Source organism: Larimichthys crocea, chromosome X, assembly GCF_000972845.2.
Source record: "Larimichthys crocea isolate SSNF chromosome X, L_crocea_2.0, whole genome shotgun sequence".
In the NCBI taxonomy this organism is placed as follows: Eukaryota; Metazoa; Chordata; class Actinopteri; family Sciaenidae; genus Larimichthys; species Larimichthys crocea.
In genome coordinates, this window is record NC_040020.1 from 24627847 (window position 1) to 24645385 (window position 17539).

The 17539-nt window shown below is 37.9% G+C and overlaps 2 protein-coding genes across 6 annotated transcripts in view; both read right to left on the reverse strand.

The window, feature by feature from the left end:
* Positions 1–225: 225 nt before the first annotated feature.
* LOC104936186 (hsp90 co-chaperone Cdc37-like) lies at positions 226–9828 on the reverse strand. Of its 3 annotated transcripts, XR_003463038.1 has the most exons (9): positions 9511–9828; positions 7423–7719; positions 7225–7330; positions 6205–6320; positions 5990–6112; positions 5697–5879; positions 2159–2264; positions 1837–1908; positions 1550–1679 (listed from the first exon to the last, which is right to left on the reverse strand). XR_003463038.1 is itself a non-coding variant. In XM_010752172.3 (8 exons), the coding sequence occupies exons 1-8, from the start codon at positions 9625–9627 to the stop codon at positions 1551–1553; spliced, it is 1143 nt and encodes a 380-aa protein (XP_010750474.3). In that variant the 5' UTR covers positions 9628–9826; the 3' UTR covers positions 226–1550. The 3 variants fall into 3 exon arrangements, 2 of the variants coding, with proteins under 2 accessions (XP_010750474.3, XP_027139221.1); XM_010752172.3 differs by lacking the exon at positions 2159–2264 and having other exon boundaries at positions 226–1679; positions 9511–9826; XM_027283420.1 differs by lacking the exons at positions 2159–2264; positions 9511–9828 and adding an exon at positions 9403–9491 and having other exon boundaries at positions 226–1679.
* A 1056-nt stretch (positions 9829–10884) lies between these two features.
* Positions 10885–17539, reverse strand: part of LOC104936183 (matrix-remodeling-associated protein 5) — a 28559-nt gene continuing 21904 nt past the window's right edge. For 2 of the 3 annotated variants that reach the window (XM_027283424.1, XM_027283427.1), the window contains exons 2-5: positions 16931–17197; positions 16468–16797; positions 13895–14149; positions 10885–13672 (exon numbers count right to left, since the gene is read on the reverse strand). In XM_027283424.1, coding sequence (XP_027139225.1) covers positions 13503–13672; positions 13895–14149; positions 16468–16797; positions 16931–17197 — 1022 coding nt within the window. In that variant the 3' untranslated portion in view covers positions 10885–13502. The remainder of the gene's footprint in view (positions 13673–13894; positions 14150–16467; positions 16798–16930; positions 17198–17539) is intronic. The other variant, XM_027283426.1, reaches the window with a different exon arrangement.

Here is a 17539-nt window from a genome sequence, read left to right on the forward strand (position 1 = left end):
TCTATTTACAAAAGTGACTGCACAAAGAAGCTTTGCCTCAAAAATCCTGCACAGACCACTAAATCAAACCCACCAATTAATTATGAAGGAGAGAGAGGGAGCGAGTGACCCAACAATTAATTATGCAAGTGAGAGAGAGAGAGGAGCGTGGCAGAAAATGAGTCAGGATTCACAGCAACTACTGGAAAAGTTAATAAATTAAACACAAATAAATTAAGACTGGTTTATTGTTCAAGTTCTACAACACAAATGTTGTACATAGTCTCACAACTTTAAAGGTAAATATGAAATAAAACAGCATATTGTCATACATTATACATACATGTAAATCTTACATAACAAAGATGCAACGATAAAACTATTTGACTCTGTTCTTGTATCTTTACATCAGTTTCAGAGACCAAACTATTTCTCTACTAATTCCTCGATCTACTGAATTTGTTTATTTTGTCATTGATTTTATCATTTCAGAAAAAAGAGCACAGTGCATCATGGGAAAGTCCCCTGGCAGGCAAGGATGAGAGGATGAGAGGGGGTACAATGTGATGGTTGCTGCAGTCTGTGATATTATAAGACGTGTTGTGTTGTTAACAATGACCTGATGTTGGATTTGTTCTGATCCAGGTTGAATTATTTTTTGTTGACATCTTTTCATTTTTGCCATTTTTCATGTATGACATACGAATGTCAGATTCTCTAGTTTCAGCTTTTAAAAAAATGTTTCTGCTTTACTCTTTGAAATCACTGCAAGCACTCTTTTGCATATCAGCTACTGCAGATTAATCAATATTATTATATGTTATTATAAGATAATTAGTTGCATTCCTAATTGTGGCATAAACCAATTTGAATCTTAACTCTGAGTCCCTCCAATACTGGATTATCAACATTGTTATTTAGGAATTACAGTTACAGTTCTGAGGATTAGTTTAAAGATATCAAAGATCTATTTGGCATTTCTATACTGTAATTTCTTGTTACTTATCGACTGACACATACACGTGATCTACATTAAGTAAGCATCAGCTGATTTTGCTCTATCAGCAGTTCCTACCATAATAGGGTACACCCTGAAAACAACAATAGACAATACTAAATGACACTTCCACTAATTTAATGAAAACATCTGACACTCAACAAAAAAGCAACTTGATCAAAATTCACCTAATTCATATTTATGTGGGATTTTTGTATCCTTCTGTGAGATGTTTGGACACAAACTGGAGTATGACTGTCTGAATATTGAGCACACTTTGTTTCAGAATGCTCCATTTAATTAAGAGCTAACGTATATCAGCTGATATTGATTACAAATTACTCAGTTGATGGTCTTAAATTAATAAAGCGAGGTAACACAGTGCATTGGCAAACTGAACACTGCCGGTCTTGTAAATGACATGATGGTTTAGTCCATATGTTTACTGAATATATACATAGATATATATATAAAGATATATATAAAGATTTACTTGTCAACATTCATCGTCAGCTAACAAGAAATAAAGTGATGATATGACTCAATTGATGCCACAGCTTTTTGTCATTCATTCTTATTTATCTTCATCATCATCATCATCATCATCATCACCATCACCATCATCATCATCCTCCTCCTCCTCTCCTGGATCAGGCACCCACAGTCCAGAGTCAATACACCTTCTCAGGTGGTATTTTCCTTCCTGTAGGAAGTTCACAGTATGAATGAATTGAAGAACAAACAGAGGTACAGTTTTTTGGTGGGATTTTGTTCCTATCTGACACGTTCTCGGCCTCGTTAGGTTACATTTACTGACAGGAAAGACTATTTTAAGGGGCGAGGCTCAGTTACACACTCACCTCAGGGTCCAGTTTGTTGATAGCTTCCTGCAGCATCTGAACGTTCTTCCCATCAAAGCTCTTCTGTATTTCCTGTGAAACAAAAGAAAATGTAGTAATGTGATATGTGAACTGTAACTAGTGAAATGCCATCACTGAATCGGAGTGAGCCAAGGAGGAAAAACTTTCAGTGTCATGTCTAAAATATCCACATATAATCACATGCACCGTGGACACCAGCGTCCATAATTTAAACGTTTTCATAACACACTCTTATCCTATTATAGTTAGTTTGGACTTATGACTTATGGGAAAGCTCAAGAAAGTATATGATGTCGTTTACCTTGCACAGAGTACTCAAGCCTGGCCTGACTGATGGAGTCCATTCTGCTGAGCTGTGTATTGACTTCTCTGATTATCCAAATGGCAACACGGTTCATATCAATAAACTGCACAAACAACGCTTTGAAAATCAGTGGGTGGGAAAAAATGCAGTCTGTTGGATAGGACATGATGTCAGAGTAAAAAGTTATTTGTAAAACAGCTCATGTCAGAAGCCTTGAACGTTTTCTCACAGAGAAATGTGGGAAAGGAGGTAGATTGTAGGTGGATGTAGAACATACCTTCACAGTACGCACACTACATTTTAAAGGCAGTAGCCATGTGGCCAATGCAAGCTTGTATGTGTTGATCTGCAGTATTGACTTTTCTGGCTTGTAGCTTGAGCCGGTACAGCGAAACAAGGTTGTCACAGACGTGGTGTGTAAACTGGATGAAATGGGAGACGCGCTAACAGGCTGGCTGTTTTCTCTCACAGCCTCGAGGGATGTAGAGGGAGGCAACACACACTTTTTTTTTTTGTTGTTGTTGCAGTGTAAGGCTACATCAAATCTTGCTGACCTGAATTCATAGTAAACATCCTACTTTACAGTGTGAGTGGAAACCTGTTATGTTAATGTTAATTATCAGGGCTAAAAAGAGTCTGTCTTTGTTGGATCTTAATTTGGTGGTTTAGATATGGAGCTTATTTCCTGATTTAAACAAAACGTGTTTTACCAATGCTCTGTGATTCACTAACAGACACAGTGTGGTTTGCAAACAAACACATTAACAACAAACTATTACCTTTTTTGTAAATATAAAACATACCTATCAAACAAATATTAAAGAACATATTTATAATAGACTATGCTTCAGAAGTTAATACATCCAAATAGATACAAGTACAGAAGGAATATCTAACAAAGGCAAACATAATATGATGTGACTTTCGGCACATTTTTATGATCGTGCCGAGGATCTTCTCAGTAATGTCCTGAGTAATTCATCCTTCACAACAGCAGATGGTGCTATGAGTCAATTTAAACACACCAGGAGGTTTACTGAGCAGATTTAACAGCATAACTATTCAAGAATTAATAAGAATTAATGATGAGGATTCACTGGAAAAGACAACAACAGGATGACAGCAAGTTACACAGCCAGTTCCTAGGAATATTAGTCATTGCACTAAAAGGGTGTTTTTATGTTTTTTTTTATCACCATGTCTTTGTGACTCAAACCTTTTGCAACAGTCGTGCATCCCACACAATGACTGTGAAATAATTCTGCACTACTAGTGGAAACTGGGCTCATAATCAAAATACATTAGCTTCCTCTGTATTTCCTACTTCATGTTTAGGGAATGTTAGCTCACTTCCTTGGAAAAGTGCTTTTGTAGGACTCTGCAACATCACCAACGCAGACACCACTGCCATTACCCTGGTAAAAAACAACTGAACTAAAATAATCAAATATACACTGAAACAAAAACTGATACCGCTACAAAACATATTTAATTGAAATGTATGTAACTTGTAAATAGATGTAATTTGATTCATTTACAGTGTGTAAAGAAGCTGCGTTCTGTATCACAGTGTACAGAAACAGTACTCCCCATTCAAGAGATTCTCAACTGGTGGCCTGCAGGGCAGATTCGCTCATCTCTCTTGACAGCAGATCAGCATGTAATGCAACAGGAAGAACAGACACAGTGTTTGACAAAGACTTGTAGGGGACAGGCTTCACACCTTAAACTTCTCAGTGAGGTAACATTAACTACTGTTTTTAAGTATTTTTAAATGACCCTTCAATAAGGAAGACTGGATTTGAAGTATCAAAGTTTAAGTCGAATTTATTATTCTTGTACAAGAAGGAGTGTTTTAACAGTGCAACACACAAAAGGGGTTACAGGGGAAAAGGCTCCCCGTGGAGCTCTAACAGTTCTTATACACTCTCTACACTCTTCTTAGTTTCCTTAATCAGTAGTCAGCATTTCCCCAATTTAAATGTCACCTCTCTGACCTGACCCTGACCCTCGTTCTGTTCTGGACTTCTTCTATTTCTACATTAACCTGAACTTTACCATACCCTGTCAGCCTTAGCAATAAAGTCATATTAGAGAAGCGAAACAGAACATGTGAGGAATAGGAAGTCACGTACACACTGTATGATTTAAAACATCTGAAACACAGTATAAACCTAATTTTTATAACAACTTTTACTTTTACACTATACAGGCGCCCACAGTGTGCTTAAAAAACATTTGGCACCTGAACAAATGTACAGGTGAAGACACCTCTCCTCCTCCCTGCTCACTGTTCATAGAATTTCACTCGAGGAAACCTCCCTTGACAAAAATTTCTTCATTTAGACTTCCTTACGTCATCAGCGTCACCAACGCAGACCTGACTTCCTCAGTTTGTTACTGTGGTGACATAAATATTTTGATACCCGTTTCTTCTATTGTGTTAAATTTACACAAACATGGAACTGATTGAAAATATTTAATACAAACAAAATCTAAATGTATTTTGTTGAAATGCAACATGTGAATAAATGTGAATATCCAAATTACTTACAGCTTATTATTTGTGCTAATTTTACAAATGATGTAATATTTACATTATGTCTTCCTTTACAATTAAGAACGGTAACATTAGTTAACTTATGTGAACTCCTTTGTGAGCTCAATTGTTTGTGACTAATGGGTGACGCTCCGCCTCAGTTCTTCTCTTCACAGTTCAAAGTTCCCTTTTGAACTGAACATTATTTGTTCCCTACAGTTTGGTATCTTACTTAACATGTTCATACTCTGTGCAGTCCTACTAGGAGATAGGAATGTACTCAATGAGTCCTTAAGGGGATATTATATTTGATTAAACTGGTGGAAAGTAACAAAATTTTATGTTTTTTATTACTGTGCCTCTCAGAATCAAACCTTAAATGCCTCTAAATATCCAGTAACGATGGCAACACAGCCTTTGTAATGTGTGTCTTTGTGCATTTAAACCAAATGAACCAGTTTTCGTAACTACAATTTGTCAATGCTCTTGTTGAAACATGTTTCTTGCCTTCCATTACTGTTGTTAGGAGCCTAGACATAATTTATTGCTGTTTGATTGGTTAAGTAACTGGAAGGAATATATACAGTATTTACAGGCTGATGTATTTACAGTTCATATTTACAGTAACACAATATGTTAACTGTGTGATTCCTTGCACTTAAAATGTGCACAATTCTGATTTTTTGTAATATTTTGGCCACTTTTTTTTTTTGGCTTTTGATAATCTCAAAGAGATCGGCTGTGTTCTAATGAAGCAGAGAGCGTGAAGCCACACGGTTACTTGACCTCTCTCTTTCCCTTCCTTTTTCTTATTAAAGATTCTCTTTTCTAAAAAAAAGAGTGGTGTCATGGATTTCTTGATGTGTGTACAGACGTAAGGAATGGTTAGACTGTCAAACTTAAGCTTCATTCAGTGAAAACCAACAAATGCTCCATGCTCACTGAAATACTTTGTGTAATCTTACAATGGTTGCAATGGTGTGTGAATGGTTTTACCTTTGGCAGAGATTCATAGACCTCTAGAGGGTCTAAACCACCTGGGCCCAGTCTCTTCTGCTTCTCTTCTTCCTCCAGCTCCTTCATTGCGCTCTCCATACGAATCTGTGCACAGCTGCGGACCCGTGCTTTCAACATTTCCAGCTCGTGGTCAAACGCGTCTTGGTAAGGCTTGTCTGCAGTCTGACATGGACACAAATATAGTTCAATGACCTTTTTCACAAATACACCACCAACAGTTGACTACACACAGACAAAGATGTGAGACAGCACGTTTTTCTAAAACTACAGACCTTGATCTTTGAGAAGAACTGTCTGAAGCAGCCTCTTGGGTCAACCGCAAGCGTCCCAGCCAAATCCAAGATAAACTTCATGACTATGGCCTGGTGGGCCACCTGCTCCATCAGTGCATGTTTCTGCGAGCACATGAAGAATTTTCAAGGCTTTATCTGGCACAATTTCTTATTTTTAATCCCGAACATGCATACACTTTTCTCACAGAACTCACCTCATCTATCTCAAAGTCAATACAGAAGACAACAAGGCAATTGGCTGTCTCTTCACACACCAGATGTGGGTTGTCTGACAGATACTTCTGACTGTCGTCACAGCGCCGCAACATACCTGGTGCACACACAAACAGATCCAGCATAACCCTACACTGAAATGGGTTTTGTTTTCAACACCAGTGAAATATCTTCTGTGTTCAACACTGTTGCATGGTGACTAATAATAAAAATGGGCGTTGCCATATAACCTTTTCAAAAACTGTGATTTCTTGTTGTGATGATCCAGCATTTAGTACAATAAAATCAAGTGACACTTGTAGAGGGAGATAGATTTAGCATGTCCAGTTGTTGGTAGTGCTAGGAGAGGAAAGCTGGGTCTTTAGGAGTTTATGAAGGTAGAGAGGGTAGTGGGGTCTGATCTGGGAGGAATTGGTAGGACATTCCAACAACGGGAAACAACAGATGAGAAAAGTTTGAACTGCCCTAAGCATACGGGTGGCAGTTCATTGGAGAATACAATGGTCAGGAATTTGTAGCTGTCAGACTTACAAAGTCAAGAAAAGCTCATTTTCGTATTAAACATAACCCACAAAAATAAACATGTTTAACCACTTTTATGCGTATATCCTTGTGTTCAAACGTGTTAACTATTCCCTATATAGAGCGTTTTCCCAGTTTTGCAGTGTTTGATCTTACAGTAGTGGACAGTAAGCATCCCACAATATAATAAGTAGTGTTTAATTTATGTTCACAAACCAGATACAACAATCAGCAATGGCAAACAACCATCAAACGTCCAGTGTAAAATCAAAATGTGTGAGATCTTTGAAAATTTTGGAACGTTAACTAAAGAAAAGAGGTTTTAACAACCGTTGTCTACGCAGCGTGAAAACTGAGTGTCTGCAAGGCTGAACATGGTTCACAATACAAAACAAAGAAAGATGGGGGATTACATTTGAAAGAATGTGAGAAGGCGGGGGGCAAAGACAACAAATATACTCAGTCACACCAAAGCATACCAAAGTGTTTGATTTCCTTTGCATACATCTCCACAAAGGTCTTATGCTTCTCCACCTTTTCCTCTTGCGTTTCCTCCTTTTGTATAGGCTTGATGTTTAGTACGCTCTAAAAAAAAATAAAAAACAAGATAATAAAGAAAGATAAATCACTGACAAGTCACACTAAATCCAGGAAATATTGTGCCCTTGATATCTTACCTTGCTGAAACCTTCTTTGCTTATAGTGTCGACATCCCAGGGCAGTTTCTTTTCCTCTCGTCTGTGTTCTTCAATCATTTTCTCAAACATCTTTTCATCCTTCTTCAGTTTTCTCACCTCAGCCTGGACTTTCTTCAGCTCAGCCTCTCTCTCCTCATCCTCCTCTCCCTCATTCATTCCCTCTTCCAGCTCTTTAAGTCGCCCCCGGGCTTCCTCTAATAACCTCTTGCATTCTGCAATGCTATTCTCCAGGTCATCCCCTCTCTGCTGAAAGTCAGCCATTCTCTCCAGTCGGGCCTGTTATGTTATAAGATGCTGGGAGTTCAGGAGGGCATACACTCTAGCTAGGAAGTACATTTTGCAATATGTGACAATCTTTTACTAATAAAACATGATGAATCAGTACTGATCTGTTAAAATGATCTGAAACATCTTGGAAACTATGATGCCTTTTGCTTAGCAATGAGTTAAGGACATGAATCATTTGGTTATCTTAACTAAAGAGCACGTATATGGTCACATTTGTACATTTACCAGTTGAACTGAGCCCTCATGCTACAGTGTACGAGCCCACATCTCTGTGAGCTTTGAACTGGGGACAAGAACTACACTAGACCAGAGGTCGGGAACCTTTTTGGCTGAGAGAGCCATGAAAGCCACATATTTTAAAATGTATTTCCATGATAGCCATATAATATTTTTTAACACTAAATACAAATAAATGCGTGCATTTTTTAAGCAAGACCAACAATTTTAGAGTATAATAAGTCTCTGAATTTATTCTTTTTAATAATGTTGTTATACTGAAGCTAACCAATAATAAATAAAATACTTCATAACATTAATGTGACTTGTCGAAGGCTGGGCGCAAAGGAGACCACCGGGCTCTCTCCGGGGGAGGAGGAAAGGGTGATGCCCGGCTAAGGCTCCGTCCAGCATGGACTAAAACACAGCACGGACTCTTCAGAAACTATTTGGAATGAGTTAAAATGAATTTTTAAACAGACAACATAGTTTTTAAGACTGCATATTGCTTGCGGATCTATTTTCTGACCCAGAGTGCGTCCGTGACTGGTTCTGAATGAGGGATGTTTTAGTGGTACACAGTACCGGACCGTACTGGCTTACTTTCACCCCTGTCTGCGAGGTTCCCGACCCCTGCTCTAGACCTTTCTCTCAACTAGTCATGTGACAGCGAGACACCTGCTAAGCTCATTAGTGACACTGAGCCAGAGAGATACAAACTGAGTTTGACCATTGCAGTTAAAAACCATAGCATAGCATTTCACATAACTTGTGTGATGTCTATGCAACTCAGTGATTGCTAAATACTGGGCTGGGATCACTCATGAGGGTGCAACATAAATCTGTGCTGTCATAAGACAATGATAGAAAGGAAATCTTTCCTCTTGAATTACTATACTCTGAATTACTCTTTATTATTACTCGCTGTCTGATGAGAATTTAGCCTCTGTGGACATCAGCCAATGTTTTTGAACTTCCTATATAGCCAAAGGATATCCAGAGAATGGATAATGGATATCCGGCCAATCCAAGACTTTCTCTGCAGTCCGATAAACAACTTGAATGACGAGGAAGAAACATTTCTGCTAATTTACACAAGCAGAAATCTGCATACAAATTCAGATAACAGGCAAAAGCACACTCAAATTTGATTGGTTAATACTACTCTGACTATAAATGGAAACCAGCAGAGTACCACTTTTCTGTTCAGGATTTAACAGTCAAGAATAATTAATCTTCTTAATAGGAATAAACCTACCTCATGTGTAAACTGTCCATAGTACATGGTATCAACAGTATTAATATAGATAAACACATTCACTATACATGAATATCCCGAGATCTCAAGAAAACAAACGAAATAAACTTCTTATTAAAAGAAAACAGAGGAAATATAATTTATAAATGTATGACCATCTGGGCCTTCCGTACTATACAGATATATTTCTGTAACACCTGTTGGTCAGCTCTGTCTGCATCCTCTGGTTGTCAGTGAGTTACTAAATCACCTCTACCAGGTACAAGACTCCAAACTTCACGGCTACTACATTTACTGCTGTGTACCCGGTGTCTCATTCTGTACAAGCTCTGCGTGTCGACGTACGGGCTGGTCACATCTTCGTCGTCGGACACATAGATGTGATCCCAGGCGCTGTAGTCGATGCCCACTCCGGTGCTCATGTTTCAGCTCTCTCTGCTGGGTGCTCGCCCCCTCAGTTCTCAGGTTTTCAGTTTCACTTCCAGTAGGTGGAAACTGCTGAGACACCGACAGGACGACAGCAAACAAGACAGAAAGTGGGCTTTTTTCCAATCCTCTTAGGAGGGAGGCAGCCGCAAGCCGTTTACAGGAAATCCCCCTGCTAACATTAAGCAGGGCGGGTCGTTTGTTTGTTTGTTGGTTTGTTTGTTTGTGTTTTTTTAACTGACGAAAGATTTAATTTTAATGGAAGAAAAACAGTTATAATGTGATAACATTTGAGAATTATTCTTACAATTCATTTATAATTTTGTTAGAATGTCTTTAAGTATGGAAGTCAAGGGTGTCCAAACTTTTAAGGAGGGCCAGATTTGACAGATGAAGATGCCTGGGGGCCAATACTAACATTTTAAAAATGAAAAAGCAAAAATGTGCATACCTATCTGTTTTGTGGCATGTTGATAGTTTCCATTGAAATGAATAAAAACATTATTTATGTACCATTTTCATCCATCCATCCATTTTCTGTAACCACTTATCCTTATTGCAGGGTCGCTAGAGAGAGGCAGGGTACACTCACTGGTTCATCCCATGGTTTATGTGTTATTTATCTAACATTATTTATTCATGGATTTATCAGGTTGTGTCTGATAAAATCTATATAATATCAACGTTATATCTTTAGGTCATTTATATATAGGCCAGTATTCTCCAATAGAATAAGGTTAATGGGTATTATATACTGTAAATTCAGTTTTTAACGAATTATAAGTTTATTTGTTTCACTATTTCACTTTATGCATGCAGTCTACATCCACTGTCACAAATACAGTCGAAGCCGTGGCACTATGAAGACAACTTTTTACTTTGGTCGATACCTTTATTGAACTTTGTGATACACAACAAGTACAAAACAGAAAACAGTTTTTCTGTATATTTGTATATTAATGTAGAGGAAAGAGATAGGACCAGGTGTGTGTGTGTGTTTCCTATAAAACTTAATGTGTTGTTCATATGAAATGTTTGTTTGTACAAAACGTATGAGATTTATGAAGTGGTTTCTAAGAAAATGTTTTACTGTTAAATGAGATATGTGGCTTAACAAATGTATTTTGTTTTATTTTTCTTTATTTAGAAAGAGCCACTACTGTTGTCTGTTGGGGTGTTAGTGTTACTTGTTTTCATTAATAAATGTTCTAGAGAACTTTTGAAGGTGAAAGTATTGAATACAAATAGAAAAGTATTTTGTTATTGTTTTTTTTATTAACGCTGTTCTCAAATGAGGGCAGTTCTTGGAATAAAACACCCACGAAAATAATTTCATTATGTTCAGTCTCTCATTTATGACCACATACAGTATACACACACATATGCAGCAAAGCATCAGAAACATTTAAAAACAGATCAGTACAAAGTGTATGTTATGGTACAGATATAAAGATAAACCAATACATAAAAACAGTAACACAAAGACAACATCCAAGTCTTGCATTCCCATGAAAAATCACTTTTAATAACAGGCTTTCGAGAAGCCTGCACTTGATATAAACATAGATGACTGGGCAAGGATTTCAGACCAGGAAACACAGGCGTTTCCTCAGGAAGTGTTTTCACTTTTTGGGCTGGTGATCACATTGTAAACATGCCAACTACCATTTCTTTTTTATCTGTTTTCAGTTGTAAAAGAGTTGGAATCCACCTTACTTTCATCTAAGTCACCCACTTACACACTGAGAGAGTGAAAGTGAAATTGTTCTGTTTACATTATGAAATGGCTCTCTCCACCCTTAGATAATCTCTGCAGCGGAGTTTCCAGTAAAAGCCTCATATTCAAATAATCACAAAGAGTTCTGAATGAATGAGGTAACTATGTAACAAACAGGAAATTCATTCACAGTTACTCTCAGTTCCACTGGCATCAGGATTTCCTGTGCTTTCCATTGTGTCACACTGAAACTAAGTGAGCATGTGACAACCTGCGGCTCGGGAGCCACATGTGGCTCTTGGCCAGTAAAAAATGCATGTGTCCAACTTTAAAAAAAAAAATATTCAGAATTTTTTGTGTCTTCCCTCTTCTTATTCCTTATAATTATTGTTATGATTGTGTGTATTGTATATACAATATGCCAAGCATGCTGAGACAGTGACTCTTGCATCCTACAAAGTGGCGTGAAACATTGTCTGTGCTAAATCAGTGAGTGAGTGAAATAACTGGCCACTGGTCTTGGTAGGCAGGACATGCAGTGTGATGTGAATCTGGCTGAGCAAAAGTCTGGCCTGTAGTCTTGGGATGAGTTTAAGCCCATTTTTTGTCAATCTACTGTTTCATAGTGAGGGGTGTGTGACATTTGTGACATGGTAAATTGTTAGAGTTATTGTAGAGTATATCCTATTTACACACATGAGAAGGTCGTGATATTAGAAACACCTCTCACTAGGCAGCCTTATACCTTACTTTCCTGAAGCTTGTATGAGTTGTTGTATTGGATCACATTAGACTGTGCAGATGTACCTAATTAAGTGGCCGGTCAGTGTACATGTGTGCACATGCATGCAAGAAAGTCTGAACATGTTTGTGTACATGTATATAGAAATATATGTACAGTAGATACAGTCTATAAATTACTCGATAAATAGAGAAACTGTGAACACACTGGTGCATCTGTGTTTAAACAATGTCTCCATTTAACTACTAGTTAATGGACAATACTTAAAATAAAATATCAATGAAAGAGACTGCATCTTACCATATGTACAAAATGTAATCACATATTTAAAATAAACACAGTCAAAGCTTATACCTCCTGATTGATGCTCTAGTGTGAATAATTTCCTCTTTTTCACTTAGCACATCAATACAGTACATATATATATATATGTGTATATATATGTACAACACACAACAAATACATGTACGCGATAAGTGTTGTTGGATAAAAAAAGGTAATAAATACAACTAAAAGAAAAAAAAAAAACATTTTCATCTAAACAACAGCTATACTAACAATAAGCACCGCACCATATTGACTCGTTATCATGATTTTAGTTCTGCTCTTCATGTCACTAACTAGTGACTTGGTGGAACTGGTCAGCAATATTTTATGTTACATATTTGTGCCTTATCCATATATTTAAGGCAATGACAACAAGGCCACAACGCACAATAATCAACATTTTTGCTAGTCTTTAAACTGCGGTACTTTAGCGAGATGTCCTGAAGCCAATAAGGCAACAGACTGACTTCTTCTTTGACTTTGCTGACAAAGCTTGTAAAGTATTTGTATCTAATTAGTATTACTAATGTCAGTCTATTGTCACTGAAAAATCAATAAACAATAATTATATAGTATCCATCTATCTATTCTCACTTTGCACTACTCTGCTTAATGCTGTGATCATCATTCAGTGTCTACAGCCTCAGTTAATTGTATATAGTTTTTTTATCACTATTTGTAGGTCTATTTCTTTCTTTTACTTTAAATGTATTCTATTTTTCTATTTTATCTATCTATCTATCTATCTATCATTAACCATGTGGTTTGTCTTAAACTTCAGATATGAGGTTTTACAGCAGCTAGTGTTCAGCTAAATACAGCTTCGCTGAGCCAAGCTGGGTATAAGAGAGCGCGTAAAGTCACATGTTCCATTTAGTTATTCAAGGCAGCCTAAAATAGATAGCTAGAGAGATAACAAGAAATGAGGGTGACAGAAATGCAACAAAAAATAATACAAGACTTAAACAGGAAATGTTGTGGTTTATGGTGGTTTTTTAACCACTCAGCTACTTCACTTCAACTCCTAACCATGTCAAGGCAACAGCTTCAAACCGTCCATACACGTTTCATGCTTCCCCATAGACTTACTCTGTAATGGGCACTGCAGTGTGTTGTCTGCCTAACCGGAAAACGTCCTTTAACGTGTATTTTCCCATTCGTTTGGTCCGGTAGTAGTGGTAGTAAAACAATCCACCGACAGCAACCACAGCCACGAATACAACAACTATCACAATTATAAGGATGATGTTGATTTCTGCAGAGGGATGGGTGAGGGGTATGGATAAAGAAAAAAGAAACATTTATCATCAAACCAACATCAACACCCACAATGAACTTCCTGTCTTATGTCACATGTTAGATTACATTGTGCTGTGAGAAAACAGTACTGACAGCCATACTGTGGCTGCTCTTTAGTGACTCATGTTACAGTACAGTAACAATATAAAGAGTGGACATGACAAAACTTAAAACTCACCTTCGACAGTCACGTTAAACTCCACATTGATAGTCCCTCTACTGTTGCTGACAGAACAGGTGTACAGGCCTCCATCAGCAGAAGCTACAGAGTCGATAGCGAGAAGGTTGCTGCTGGAGGAGTGAGGGCTACCTGATGGTAGGGTCCAGCTGTATGAGGGGCTCGGGTTTCCCCAAGCCGAGCAGTTCAATAGTAGAGGGCTTCCTGTTTTGATGGTAATTTGAGAATGTGGTGACCCCTGAAGCCGAGGCTTATCTGTGAGGAAGATGAAGAGGAAGAAGAAGAAGAAGAGACAGAGAAATACATCATCAATTGTAGATGGTCTTCTTCTGTCACAGCGATCAGACTTGAATGTGACGATTCCTGGTCACTGATATGTTCAGTCTTACCGGTGTGACAAAGAAATACAACATGTCACAACATGAATTTTTAAAAAAGTGGTAACGATTCTGACATTTAAACAGATTATCCACTGATGCAGTTATACAATGCATTGTGAAAAAGCAGTGGTGGAAAGTACCTAATTACTTTCGCCAGAATAATTACGGCCTGTTGTACTTCACTCACAGTTTCTGATACTACATAACTGTACTCCCACTACATTTAAAGGCACAGCTGTAGTTAAGGGTTACTCAGGGTTGCTTAATGGTGTTTTTACAAAACATTTCAATGTATTAGATAATGTAACAAACTTTCAGGCTCTCTTAGCGACTCTTTGGGAATATATTTTTATTCTTCAGTATAAGTGTAAATAGTTTATAGATTAATTTGATCTGTTTTTACTTCAAATGTAAGATGTCTCTGTAGTGAGTTTGAGATTATTTGGCTTTAGATTAATCTACCTTTTATATGGATTAGGTGATCTCTCCTACTGCAACAGGCAAATTGTGTTCAGACATGTTAGCGTCATCACTTAGAGTCAGTGATCTGAGTCAGAGTGGGACTCTGAGCTATGCTAACATGTGCTGGCGAGCGCTAAACACAAGGTACAGCTGAGGCTGATGGGAACGTCAATAGTTTTGCAGGAATTTATTTTTAAAAAGTATTTAAATATATTAAAATTTGACCTTTTATGATGGTGCTAAATGGAACTTTTTAAAGATCACCACCGACAAGAAAACCAATCGTGGTGTGGCACTACATCCAGTAGTTGTGTAGATATCCAGCCTGGACTGACTGACACATTGACCAGCTTTTGTGATTTCAAGGGCGTCAATGAGCGTACCGTCAGCTTATCTACAGGTGCTAAGTCAATGGCAACTTGACTTGCTATAGATTCTTCTTCTCTAATCAATAAAGCTTTCCTAGATGTCTTAGGTGAAATGGCTTCTGCTCAGCGCCGGACTTAGGGCCACAACTGGGGCAGTGACTTTCTTTTCTTTCAGTTTCCATAGTCACTCCTTACTTTGTGCGAGGTTTAGTTGACTGACTCGCTCAAGGGCTGATAACTATCACATAATGACCATGACACCCACGCAGTTAACTATTTTCACTTGCTCTCACGCCACACGTCCATTAACCTACAGATTATTCTTTATATCTGTTGCCTTCTTCCTGATGGCCTGAAGAACTCATTGCTGCACAGTGCTGCTTGTCGTTATCAGTTATTAATTCGTTTATTATACTTTGACCTGTATCGTACACTACTTAATTCTCATGCTGCTGTGCGGAGTAATCTTACATCAACGCCTTCTGTTTCTATGAGTTAGTTTTGTAGTTTGTGGTAATTTTGTGCCCCGTTTGTAAAGTTTTTTTCGGACACATGACATAAGTCTTCTATTGTCTGCTACGTGTGTGAAGTAACGACTCCGTAATGACTTTGTCTGGAGGATATTTACGACAGCGGCTTCGGTCAGTGGCTTTTCAGGCAGCAGCAGCACAGCGTGTCTCCATTTCCATCTATGCTTGCAACACTCTGAAACTTTCTCATGATACTCAGTAAGAGGCTGGTTACTATGACGATACAAATCATGATTGTAGCCTAATTGTTCCTCAATATCTTGTATTCTTCTGCATCTGTAGTCTTTAGCACATATTCAGTAAATATGTTCTACCACAGCAGCTCTAACGTGATAAATGAGAAAAATATGACAAATCCAAACAAATTAGTTCAGCTAAGAACTTTCTTTCACTTCTATTTCTAAGCTGACTTTCCAGTTTAACAACAACTAGTTGCAGTTTTTCTACTTCCTTTACCTTTCACACAGTATTAGTGTTCGTAGCTGTTTGCCAAATCTAAAAGAAAGGAAGAGATTTGATGTTGACTGATTTGTTCCTCTCTATTGTTGTGTATGCGATTCGTTGACTGCAGTACAAGTGTTATGGGGCCACTGAGGGACATCCCTGCTTCTGCCAAAGAATTATATAGAGGGGATGTTTTTCTTCTTTTTACAATAGATGAGTTGTAAAAGAATAATGAATAAGAGCTGTGGGTGAACCTAAACAGTAATCTATGTGACCAATGCCGATATAAAAGTACTGATCAGACCAGCCTTACTTCTTCCATCACTGTCAAAGAGGCCAAAATGATAATCAATGTTGTCAAGAGGGCTACATTTAGTTATCAGACTCACAGTGCACAGAGGCAGTGATCTTTTGTGAGATCACCACTGGAGGGGGCTGTGGTCCTTCAGGTCCCAGCTCCAGTTTAGCTTCACACCAGTACTGTGCTCCATCATCTTCTTCACGAGGGATGATGACTAAATTGTAGATCGTAGTCACTGGTTTCTTATTTGTGCCGTTGTAGGGCTGTTTATCCAGTGCGGTCTGTCCTTTGTAGAAGATCACAATGAGGTTTTCAATTGGAGCAACTTTCTGGACTTCACACTGCAGAGTGTAATTATGACCCTCAAACATCGGCCCAGTGTGACCGTCAAACCTGATCAATACATTATCTGGAGGCTCTGTGAAGACAGAGACAAAGAGACAAAGTTAGACTGAATATTTGAAAGAACAAGTAAATACATTTAAAAAAGTGCTTCATTCATTCAGATTATAAACGATGAAACCAGCACAAGCACCAGCAAGTTTACTTACGGTACACAGTTATAGGCAGGTCACTACAACACTGGTCATCAGAATCTTTTTTAGTATAATAGCACGAGGGAGCTGGGTCCCATTCAGTCATTTTTGGAGCCTTCCATGAAATCGTGGTTCCGTTTTGGTTCTGTTCTCCCAAAGGTGTTTCCAAACCAAATAAGTACAGACAGTCCTCACACACAGAGCAGTTGGCAGCGACTGGGTCACCATACTTCACTACCAGTCTGGATGGAGTGAATACAGGTTTATCTGCACAGTTTCTATCTGCAAGACAGACATTAAAGATCGTGATTTCAAACAGCTTCATGTAAAATTAGCAAACAGATACACCATTAAATCATTTAACACTGTAATTTCACACACAATCTTAATATAATATCTAGCTTTTCATGAATTACTGGCAGTGGTATGTTGCATGTAGGTACAGTACTGCCACAATATGTTAAAACAATGTTAAGTATAATATTCAGAATTGTTTGTATACACATCAACTAGCCTATAAAAGGGTGTATACACTACACATAGTAAACAAAAATGAAAGAAAAAACAAGTTCGGCCAATGAAATCATTCAAAAACAAAAGAATGTGAAAAGACAAGGCATGACT